The 12441-nt window shown below is 41.7% G+C and overlaps 1 protein-coding gene across 1 annotated transcript; it reads left to right on the top strand.

The window, feature by feature from the left end:
- The first annotated feature begins 567 nt into the window (after window positions 1-567).
- aldocb (aldolase C, fructose-bisphosphate, b) lies at window positions 568-12043 on the top strand. Its single transcript, XM_069667516.1, has 9 exons — window positions 568-657; window positions 7094-7210; window positions 8697-8908; window positions 9400-9454; window positions 9549-9709; window positions 9821-9904; window positions 10005-10179; window positions 10585-10784; window positions 10874-12043. Exons 2-9 carry the CDS (start codon window positions 7099-7101, stop codon window positions 10964-10966), a joined length of 1092 nt encoding a protein of 363 aa, XP_069523617.1. The 5' UTR covers window positions 568-657; window positions 7094-7098; the 3' UTR covers window positions 10967-12043.
- Window positions 12044-12441: the final 398 nt, after the last annotated feature.

The raw sequence follows: 12441 nt of genomic DNA, 5'->3' as shown, positions 1-12441 counted from the left end.
GGGTCGTCCTTGATTGAAGGTTGAGGTATGGACCTTAGACTGGAAATACAGTCATCGTATAGTCATTGAAAGAGGTACATTCAGTTTTCCAGGCTTGTAGCCACACCTCCTCAGACTTGTCTTGTCTTTTTCCCATCCAAATATGGACAGATTTAACCCAATATTTCCACAATCACAAGCATCTATAAGTGTCCCAGTCCTTTTTTATGGTTTCTAAGGATTGGAGCCTTTGATAACTTTCATTAAAAGCTAGCAAGCCTGTATGAGAATCACGTTATTAGCACATCGTTTTTGTCTGTTTAATTTGATTTCTGGCATTGTGGGATGATACACTTGATATTTTCTATCTCATAAAACTTCACGCATAGAAAACGAGAGCTTTAGATTAAGACATTTCGCTCTTTTTCCAGCTTTCTTCAAAGTTGCATTATCATCATGCTGCAATCTCTCTCTGAGACTTAGCAATGATGCAAACCAGCGCATGCGCGTTAGCTTTTCGTCGTCGTGCCGTCACGTGACGCATGGTGCGAGCTCCGCCCCCCAGCTCGAGGCTTTTGTAAAGGGTCACGTTGCGCTGCAGCAGTGAAACAGGAGACTCCTCCGCATCCTCAGCACCCAGCTCACCTGCACTCTTTGCGTACAGACACCCACCAGCAGGTAAGACTGAACCCTCATCTGGTCAATACCATAGCTTCAGACAGCTTTCACGTCTTATTGATAAATGATGATGATAAAGAAGATGAGTGATGATGGGCATGTGATGCTGCTCTACGCAACCTAGAGCTAACTTTATCTTCCTAGCTAGTTAGCCAAGGGTGAGTTAATATAAAAATTGAACTAGGACCTGTGGCTTGTATGCTGTTGTCTAATTGTCATGGATAAACATTAAAGTTTCCTCACCTGTTGGGAATTTGTATTTTAAGTTGTATATTTTAGCCTATCATCGAAATACGCAACAGGAAGGGCGTGAAATGTGACCTTCAAGGATGGAAGTCGACAGTAAAGAGCCTGTTGCGCCTCCTTTCAGTTAAAATGGACACATACTTTTATTTTATGTGTGTTTAATGTGTGTACATCGTGTTCAGTAGTGTAAATGGCAGATGTGGTTTCCTGTCTGTGTGCATCTGTGCCTGGGCGCACGTACACCTCTGATGAGCTGGGAGGCGGGGCGGGATCAGGAGGAGTACAGTTACTAAATACGTAATAAATAATAAAATAAAAATGTATAGTCTCACAAACCATGGCATTTGTACAACAAAACTCGTGTTATTACGCGAAAAACATTGGATAAATTACAGATTTTGTTCCAGGTTTCTGTGCAAATGATTTATTTATGAATGACTTGGCAAATTGATAGGAAAAAAACATTTTCACGCAAAAGGCACCAAATATCCACTGGTTTCACTGTCAAACTTTAATATGTGCCATGTTTCTCAGTCTTCTTTTTTATCAGAAACTACAATTATTTGGAGATTTGTACATATTTTAAGACCAACCTAGTAATTTAATTTATGTGGGCTTAAGTGTAGGGGCATTTTCCCTATTTTTAGATAGAAACTGTCAAAACCATAAATACATTAAGCTAGAGAAAAATCTGTGTAAAGAAAGATGAAGATAGAAGTTATTTACAGTCATAAATAGATGTGTATCCAAGCTGCAGCAATTATTTCTGTTGTCCATTAATCTCTTCTTAAAGCACAAAATGTCCCCAAAACAAAAGATATTGAGTATACCATCAAAGAAGGTTGAAGAACCCAGAAAAATAGTCCCATTCAACAGGCTGCAAGAAGTGTATAGCACTTATTTTTCTGTTAAAGAATAATGCAAACTGTTAGTTATTGCTATAGTTGCTCATTAATTTTATATCCATCAACAGAATTATTAATGGCTATCTGTTTTAGCTCTATAAATTCTTGTTAGGCAGATGTTAGGCATTACACTAGAACATAATGTACAAGGCCTTCATTTGGATCTATGTTAATTGCAGGAGGTCTACATCAACAGATTGTATTATATTCACTCTACTTTCCTTGTTTATTAAAACTTAGTATTTCCTCCTTCTCTTTGTACCATCATAACTCAAATTGTGTATATAACACATCGTGCATATTAAAGATAAAAAACACAGAGTTAAACAAAACATCCCCTACTGTAATCTGCACTTTTCACAAGTGTCAACCTTCCTCTAAATGATAAAGCACACAGCCTTGACGTTTGCCATACATAGGCACTTGTATCAGCGAGCAAGTGCTCCTGCTAGCGCTGCTGGATCAAGAGGCCTGAGGAGAGACGGAGCCCAAACACAGGAGGGACATGCATCATTGCCAAGGCCAACAGCAGCCTGTCTGGTAACCAAACACGCAGCACCATGAGCAGGCACTTTACTTTAGGTTTTGCCCTGCAGGAGCCATTTCCCCTCCTTAAAGCTCATGCAGCTTGTAATTAAATTAAAATATTAAGGTGCTAAAACAGACAAGGCAACAACATCTTGTTACAGAATACGTGAGTTTGACGTACTGGATGCATTTGTGATCTCTTCCTGCATCCTGGGTTGTAAAAGTGAGTCTGAGACTGTTGAGTGTGAAGAACACAGTGTTCAATTAAACTCACTGAAATAGGAGCTGCATCACATTGTTAAATCTGCCTGATGTATATTTGTACTGGCTTTTTAATGCACGTCTGTAATGTGACTGATGTTTGATGGTAGTGTCATTGATCATGCTGTGATCACAGAGGTCGTGCATGACGCCACAGCAGGGAGTTGGCTGTTGCATCTTCATGTCGCAGTGCAGAAACCGTGTTTGTCTTGGTGAGGCCGACCACCGTGCAACAGGCCGGAGTGAAGTAACATGTTAGAGAGAGTTCAAACTACTAGTACTACCCCCAGCTCTTTGTGGATCACATGTCTGAGACATTTCTAATATATATATAAAGTATCTTATTCATAATTTTTTTTAATGACTACTTACAAAATATATACCTTATGACGTCATCCATCAGAAGTTAACCCTGCACACTGTCTGCAAGATAAACCCCGTCACCAGTCAGTCGTAGTCTGTGATTACAGCATCACAAGGTCGCTACTTTAAATCGTGTCAGAGTGACATCTCTGCTGATTAGAGAGATGAATCTACAAACCAGCACGTCAGCATGAACACTGCTGAAGTGCCCTTGAGCAAGTGGAACAATATATCCTTACTTTATCTTATAGGATAAGTAGACTCAAATGAATGAATGTTTAAAAGTTTTAATGTTTAATAGTTCGTACTGTAGCAGAGGATGATAAGTGATTTACAGGATGTGCTAGCTGAATAGGTGTTCAATCAACAGTGCTGATGTACCTTTAAGTTTAAAAAGATGATGTAGTTGCAGCTTTAATTAGTTCATTTATTAATAAACATTTTGATTAGGTATTTATATTTAAAATCAAGCATGCAATCATATAATATCACACTTAAATATACAGTATAAACCTTAGTGTTTGAGCGCTTACATCTCCAACTGATAAATAATGAATGAGCTAGTTTAACTTGACGGTGACTGACCGCAGGTGTTTACTTACCAGACTAAAGAGGTAGCGGACCCGCCGCTCGCTCGCCCTGTGAGAGGGCGGCTGGTGAACGACACGTAATGGGAAACTTCCTGGACCTTCTTCTCCAGACATGTCAGTAAATCACACTCTGTAAACAGACGCTCATGAATTATTAATGTAATATAATAATGGTCCTCATGAGGCCTTCTTATTCTGTCATAAGCTTTTAGTAGGTAATTGTGATAAAGGATGGCAACATTTTTAGGGTATATATAATTAAAAAAGCCTTAAACCATTCTTTTGTTCCAGACGAAGCCATGAAACTTTACTTTCTAGACAACTTGAGGAAATGACAAAACAATTAATGTCTTAATCAATCCTGAAGGAAGCTCACTGCTTTCATTGAAGTAGAAAACTCTTCAAATTGAGCCTTAAAGTTTAAATCTCCAGTTTTTACTTCGTCACATCTGTGGTGCGAGGGCCTGCAGGAGGTGATAATTATTGAGTGTTAGCGGCACAAACTGGATGTTGTTTTTGTTCCTGTTGCTCTCCCTGTGGATGGAGAGCATTTCCTGGAGACGTACGAGCAGCAGACACTAAAATAAGAAACACTGAGGTCAGTGTCTCGTCTCCTGGGTTTGTTGTAACCAGAAGGTCTGACAGTCAAAGACACTGGGATGTTCTCTGCTTTTCTATAATGGATGTTTGTATCCTTGTTTGTGCCCCCTTAGGACTGAGAGCCAGCAGATATGTGAGTAAGTGTGTACACCCGATAGTCACCTGGTGGTCAGTGTTGCTGCCACAATAGGACCAGTAGTGACAAACACAACATCTATTCTAAAGCATACAGTGTTGAGTGACTGTCAGAGGAGATAGGTTACTACTGTTATATGTCAGAGGCAGGTCACATGTGAACAGTAGGCGCTTGTCTGTTAACTTCCTCTTTGTATGAATTCATGCGACACGTCATCAGACACTTCCTGGTGTCGTTGTGTTGTAGCTCCAGACTTGACAAGAACACATTTTTATCGCTAAACTTCTTTTCAAACATCTCACATATTTCGTAACTTCCCGTTGTGTTTGACTGAACGTTGCATACATTTCAGATTGCCCCTTTGCGTCACACATTATTTTGCAATGTTTCCTCAACAGAAACCCGACACCTCTGGAGCCACAGTCACTGAAACTGTATTGTTGAAGCACGCAGGGTCTTCACAAAAGATAGCAGGTATTTGCTGAGCCTGAGTTTTGTGAACAGTGAACACACTGGGCTGCGCACACCCAAACATACTTCAGTCTCACACATCATGTCTGTGCCCTTGAGTTGGCCTTTATCAAGTGTAAACACCCCCCTCTCTTATTCACTGGAGGGGACTGCATGTAGGCCAGGTCTAACCTCAGGAGACGTCTCGTCCCCTGCAGGTTTTGCTACTTTAATTTCACTTCCATGTTGAATCTGCGTGTTGTCTGCGAGCCGTGCTTGACATATCTGTTGTAATATCTGCACTGTTGTCATTGAGACACCTGTGTGTGCTTCAAAGGTTGTTATCACTTAGCTTTAAGCTGAGGATTAACACAAAGGATATCGACAGTGTCCTACGACAGCATGCCAGCCTAAGCAGGAATCCAGTATCATATAAGTTTATTGTTGAGCTATATTTTTGTGCTAAACGATATTCTATAAAATCCAGTGTACTAACACTGCAACTCCCCTCTAATGAATGCATCTGTTTCTGTCCAGCTTTCGTTAGGGCTATGTTTTGGCAAAAGTCTGACAATTTGATACAGATCATGATACAGATGTTTTGATTCAATATATCGAAGTGTATTGTGATACTGTAAGCCAGGCGACATATTAAAGTTACAATCTAGAAGATTTTTAGTTAAATAAATGTCTGTTAATTCACTATCTATCGCCGAATGAGGTAACACAATGGTGATTGAGCCTATGGCCCACTGATGAAAGCCGCTGCATTTGCAGTATATAGTATTATTATGAACTGGGTGTCTGTGGCGACTTTCGCGGAAAAAATTACAAGCGGCGCCCAGTTAGTGACGCGTTTTCCATCACCCAGCAGTGGTCAGAGACAGAGGGTAGGCGGAGCTAAGTGTCTGCTTTTTCGCTCTCTACAAGTGTTGGGAGTAAACAGTAATCTACTATGGCTGAACAAACAAAGAAAAGATCGATGACTACAGATACAACTTCAACAATAAGTGAAAATCCAAAGAAAAAGAACGCTCAGATGAAGCAAACAGTTTAAAAAGGAAAGCGACCGTCAGCGAGGACAATCAAGAGTTACAACCGGAGCCAACCGCAGACGTCACACATGCGACACTGTCTGGATATCTGGCAAGTGTGCTCCTGCAATTACCGTTTATCGCCACAGGTGTCGCCAAAGAGAACGAAACTGAAATCTTCAAGATTACAACTTTAAATTTTCAACATGTGCACGAAATCTAGGTTGAAGAAGTCTTCTGTGTAAACTGTTATCAAAACGATAGATACGGTGTTTTTGAGAATAAACTCACAATCACAAAATAAAAATATTGCGAGTCAAGCTGATCATATTTTCTGACACCCCTAGCTGGCTTTCCTGAGCCTCCTTGAACAGCTGACCTCTCGTTTGTCACTAAAGATCCATCTATAGTGGTGGATGCAATATTGTCCTTGTAATGTTAAACAAAGCTATAGTAATCGACGTGGTTTGCTGGGAGCGGCTTGGCAATCTGGTGCAGTCAACCAGAAGGAGAAGTCACAGCTTGTTCCCTGGCATTAGAGGGGGAGATGTGTTTCAGGTCGACTGGGACAATGGAAATTTACAACCATGCTCATCTTTTATCAAGAAGCAGGAGCAGCGAGCACACCAGGAAGTTTGAATTACGCCAGATTGGGTGACAAAAACCAGGAAAACAAATCATGTGTTAATGAAAGACAAGTAAACGTGCGTCGCACAAAGAGTGATTTAATGACATTAGGGGAGAACAGGAGAAGTGTTGCTGAGGAGAGAGAATCGAGCCCTGCTGCATCCAGTCCTGCAGCTATAATGAGGACTGGCAGAGTATATAGGAGCCCTGTTACATAATGTCCCTCTCTGTGTGCTTCGATGGATGGGAAAGGGGAGGGGACGGGAGAGGTTATGTAACTGCTTATTTACGGCGGAGTGGAGAAGGGAATGGGGAGAAAATAATCTGGTTTGAAGCGTGTGTGTGCATGTCGGCACGTCGTCGACACGGCGGCTGATCCCACCAGTACGAGCAGACAGACAGAGAAGATTTTCCTTTGAGCTAAAACAGACATCTTCAACTTGAGCTGAACGTCACTCAGAAAGCTTTATTTAGAATTTAGATGAGACATTAAGGTCTGCTTTACTGAAAGATAGATCTATTTCCTTCTGGCTCTTGTTTCCTCTCAGGCTTCATCACTGAGTCCCACGAGGCCGCCATGTTGAGAGACAATAAAGGGACTCAAAAATTGAGGCCGGCGCTGGGCAGCCGTCCAGGGCGACAGACAATGAAACAATGTGACTTCACCATGGCTCTCTCTCTCTCTCTCTCTTTCAGCCACCATGACTCACCAGTATCCCGCACTGACTCCTGAGCAGAAGAAGGAGCTGCAGGACATCGCTCTGAGGATAGTCGCTCCAGGGAAAGGCATCCTCGCAGCCGATGAGTCCACCGGTATGCCTGTGCATGATGTTGTATATCAACTAGAGTCAATCAAGAATCACTAAGTCATCTATACACAATTGTCAATCATTTGGTCATAAAGGTGTTTAAACCTCATTAATCCCTTTGCACCAAACCTTGTATATTTCCATACAAACATTTGTAGACAAGCGTAAATCAGTGATAAGCAAAGTCAGATTGACTAGTCAAACTTATTTGGTAAATACAACCCGTCCAACTCAAACAGTAATTAATTTGTGGTTCACAGCTCTGTGGTTAAATCGTGTGTCCTATATACAGAGGCTGCAGTCCTCGATGCGGTGGCCCCGGGGTCGACTCCCACCCTCGACCCTTTGCCACATGCCATCCTCACTCTCTCTTCCCCTGTTTCAGACACCATCCACTGTCCTCCCTCTCTCAATAAAGACATTAAAGGCCATAATATAAAAACTGCGGACACTTAAATTCGCATCAGTGTTTCCCAAATAGGGATACTAGAACTCCCAGGGGTACTTTGGAGAACTGCAGATGCTAAATTAAAAACATGTTAATCGTTCTTTCTCTTAAAATAAGAATTATAAAGTTAATTATTTAGTTTATTTTATCGTGTCATGCACAGAAAGGTGCCCAGCCCACATGGGCTTACAAGACACATTCATACATCAAATAAAGTATGAAAAACAATCAATTTCCTTAAACATCATTTCAGCACTTCTTTATCACAGACTGCACCTTTTACCAAACAAACACGAAGCGTCCTACTATGCTGTTGAAAACACAACAGTATAGTAAGTTCAGGAAACATGTAAATTCAATAAACCAAATTTTACATGTAATTATTCCTGTTTTTCTGCAGGTGCATCTGTTTATGTTCGATGTAGGTTGATTATGTTTGTTGGATGTAGAATTATAGACGAAGATCAATCAAATGAATTTGTGGTTAAAACAGCAGCAATACAGCTGGAAACAAACAAAACAAAGTATCAGGAAGAATAAGCTTAATGCCTGTTTTAAACATTACCCAGGCTTTTGTGTTACTTCAGGGGGTGTCAGTTAGCCAACACTTGCATGAAGTGGACACACCCAATAAAGGTTTTTGTTGAGTGAATCACACACTGATGATGCAACTCTTTATTGTACCTCTTTTTATAGGCTGGGTTTTTTTCTACCAAAAAAATGTGCGCTGTTCGGCAGGTTTTTAGCTGAAGAAATACTTTAAAAAAGGTACATTATTGAAAACATTTGAGCGCCACTCGTCTAAATTATAGCTATGTTAATCCAAAGATCCTAACTGATTAAAACAACAATGTAAAATACTGATGATTTAGCAGTTTTAAATAACATCCAGCTACATTTTATATCCTCATGCATTAGACAGTTTGGTCCCATTAAAAAAGAGCTGTCATTGCAGCGCCAAAGTTATAAATGTTAGTTATAAATGAACTCTGTCTTTATAAAAGTTGTGCATAAATTAATAATGTGTGTGTTTTGTTTACAGGCAGCATGGCGAAGCGTTTGAACCCCATCGGGGTCGAGAACACAGAGGAGAACAGGCGTCGCTACCGCCAGCTGCTCTTCACAGCCGACCAGCGCATAGACAACTGTATCGGAGGGGTCATCTTCTTCCATGAAACCCTCTACCAGAACACAGACGACGGCACTAACTTCGCAAAGCTCATCCAAGACCGCGGCATTGTTGTTGGCATCAAGGTACACATGCTCAATGCTGTAGTGTGCAAATGATGTTAAATCTAAGCCTCCACAGTCACTGCTAATCTGTAAATAGTGTCTAGGAAGCTTTACTGCATTTGGAGGCTGTTTGCTTTGGCTCTAGTTATCTTAACAGCCACAGTGTTGATATTAAAGTCCAGCAAAGAATTTGGTTAGCAGACCAAAAATCTGTCATCATTTGTTTAGCTTGTAAAACAAGAAAGGCTCCTACACTGTATATGGAAACAAAGAGTCCCTACCAGCATGTTTGGACACACACAGACCCACCCATAACACTGGGTCAGGTTAACAGGACGAACTGGGTGAAAGAGCGCTCAGAACCTGTTCAGGAAAGTTGTTTAGTTGCTCTAGATAAACATAAAAAAACAGATATGCCACTTAATATAAGCAAAATCTTAATGTATAGTAAATAAGCTAAATCGGTGCAGTGACAGTGACATCCACTCAATTGTCTGTTTCCCTTTTCTCAGGTGGACAAAGGTGTTGTGCCCCTCGCTGGAACAAATGGAGAGACCACCACTCAGGGTAGGAGACATAAAGAAAACAGACTCTAAAAGCCTCACAAACATTATAGAAACCCTGCTATATTTCTAATGTATGGCTCTGTGTGTGTGTGTAGGTCTGGATGGGCTGTCTGAGCGCTGTGCGCAGTACAAGAAGGACGGCGCAGACTTCGCCAAGTGGCGCTGTGTGCTGAAGATCAGCGAAACCACGCCGTCTGAGCTGGCCATCTTTGAGAATGCTAATGTTCTGGCAAGATATGCTAGCATCTGCCAGCAGGTTGGTGCGAGATTACTGAGGAGCTGAGGACACAATAAAGCATTACAACAACATCTTGTTTACATGAGTATGAGAGCTTGCATTAAAAGTATGCTTTGTAATGTCTCCTAGAATGGTATCGTTCCTATTGTGGAGCCTGAGATCCTTCCTGATGGAGAGCATGACCTGAAGCGTTGTCAGTACGTCACTGAGAAGGTGAGTTTACAGAGGAATATAGTTTATATAGTATGTTCTGTAAAGTCACAATGCTCTCACAGTGGTTTAACATACATGTGTCTCTCTCTCCTGCTGCTAGGTGCTAGCTGCAGTGTACAAGGCCCTGTCAGACCACCATGTGTACCTGGAGGGGACTCTGCTGAAGCCCAACATGGTCACAGCCGGACACTCCTGCCCCAACAAGTACAGCGGAGAGGAGATCGCCATGGCTACCGTCACCGCCCTGCGCCGCACCGTGCCTCCTGCTGTCACAGGTCCTTATGAGACCCATATGATATCTGTGTACTGATGTTATACGATCCAATACAGAAGCTCTGTCAGAAATTCTGCCTGTTCAAATGTATTTTCAGATTTGATTGACGCTGTCAGAGACATCGTAATTGAAGCACATCTTTATTTTTGCGGTGGTAGTTTCTATAAGAAGTGTTCTTCATACTTTGCCCCACCGCACAAACGTACGAGAGGGGCTGAATATTAGAAAACTCTTTAAAGAATACGCACTTCAGTAAAACAACACCACCCACATGAGTTGAATTAAATATTCATCCCACCCTCAGATATCAATAAATCCAGAGGCTATTTCTTTTTGTAGAATTTAAAGGCTTTAATGTTGTATGACAGCAGGTTTCAGCTGATACTAATGTACTTGTTTTTCTCAGGAGTGACCTTCCTGTCAGGCGGACAGTCCGAAGAGGAGGCCAGTGTGAACCTTAATGCCATCAACAACTGCCCGCTTGCCAAGCCCTGGGCCCTGACCTTCTCTTACGGCCGCGCCCTGCAGGCCTCCGCCCTGAACGCGTGGAGAGGAGAGCTGAGCAACGAGAAGGCTGCCACCGAGCAGTTCATCAAACGTGCTGAGGTCAGAAAAAAAGCAAACAGAAATCTAACACATCCTAACAGAGTAAAATATTCAGTTTGTTAATTCGGCTCTTTTTGTCTCTTCTTCAGGCGAACGGTTTGGCTGCACTCGGCAAGTACGAGTCTTCAGCAACTGGTGGCGCCGCAGGGCAGTCCCTCTACGTGGCTAATCACGCTTATTAAACATCTACCACACTGAGCTGTGGTCTAGTCGTAGTCTTATATCTGCTCTGCTATTTCCCCCCTTACTCCCCCCATCAATCACTGGCCTGCGCTGTCTGCTGTACTTTAAATCGTCAGCGTTATCAAAATGATATTATAAGATGTGTATTTAAAAACAAAATGTGAAATACTAAAGGGAACAGGCTTGTTTTTCTTTATATTTAATCAGACAAATCAAAACGGTTTTGAGACAATTTATGACTGAAATGGAAAACTGTTCTGTGTCCTGTTTAGCTGTCCGTTTCTAACGGTTATACGGCTCCGCTACAGGAAGTTAGCAGCTGCAAAATTTAAACAGTAGATCAAGATAATTAGCCAGTAATTAATTCATGCCTCTTTTTAACCGCACCTTTCTTTAGTCCTGGTGCTTTCTCCAGCACATGTTAAATCTTGAGCCCCTCCTAAGCAGGGAGGGGCGTGTGTCAGTGTTTCGCTTCTGTCTGAACACAGTATTGCCTCGTCCTTATAATGCTACGCTAACATCCCCCCCCTGACAGCGGGACCAACCGATTACTAGTGGCATCAGTGTATCTGTCAAGGGGCAGGACTTTTCAGATTGAGTTGACCTTCTGAGCGACTGTCCAAACGTGTGGAGTTGTACCTTGTTGTGCTTTCAGACAGCTGTAGCTCCAGCAGAGGTCGGCAGACGCTCTGTAATAAACCACAACACACCAGGATTCATTCTAACCTTTCTGTTCACGCTTCTAATCACCACTAATCAGAGAAACATCTTGTGTGTCTAATCTCAGTATAACATTAGCTTTAAATTACACACAGTGCTTAATGTATTCAGTTGTGTGAAGGTGTCGATATCATGTGATGCTTGTGTGTCATCCCCCCTCCTCCTGATTCCCCCTTAGCCCGCCCCACAGGAAGACGAGATGGTTTCTGTTATTGTGGACCAAAACGTGGGGTTGGCAGCGGGGGGAAACAGTCACTGCTGTGTTTGAATACCGTGATGTTTGTGATGTTAATATTGTTCTTGAAGCACTTGGTGTGTCAAATAGTGGAGACAAATAAACTAAATTAAAAAATCTATATCTTTTTGTGTGACATTATTGCTGCGAGTCTTGCGGCCTTTTCCCCAACAATTTCTTCTTGGGTGCCATTTTTCTTTTTGCATTTCTGGCACATTAACGGTCACGCTTTTGCCTTCTTCTATCACATTAAATGGTATTCTAAGTATAGTAGTATAGTGTAAGGATAGAAGTGTTTACAATTTACTTCCGGGTAGCTAAATATAAGACATAAGCGATCTCACATGAGAATTGGACTAAATAACATTTCTATAGCATGGTGTATCAAAGCTATTCTGAATAAGAGGTCCTATGTGTTGTTGGTTATAAAATGCAGTTTCAATTGTCCATAGGCTTTTTATTTTTAATCAAAATAAAAAATATTGCCAACAACACTCAGTATCCTGGTTCAGAACCTGC

This window comes from Semicossyphus pulcher, unplaced genomic scaffold, assembly GCF_022749685.1.
Source record: "Semicossyphus pulcher isolate SPU_LCO1_2020_fin unplaced genomic scaffold, fSemPul1.0.p SCAF_10, whole genome shotgun sequence".
Classification (NCBI taxonomy): Eukaryota; Metazoa; Chordata; class Actinopteri; order Labriformes; family Labridae; genus Semicossyphus; species Semicossyphus pulcher.
This window is presented reverse-complemented; position numbering and strand designations above follow the sequence as displayed.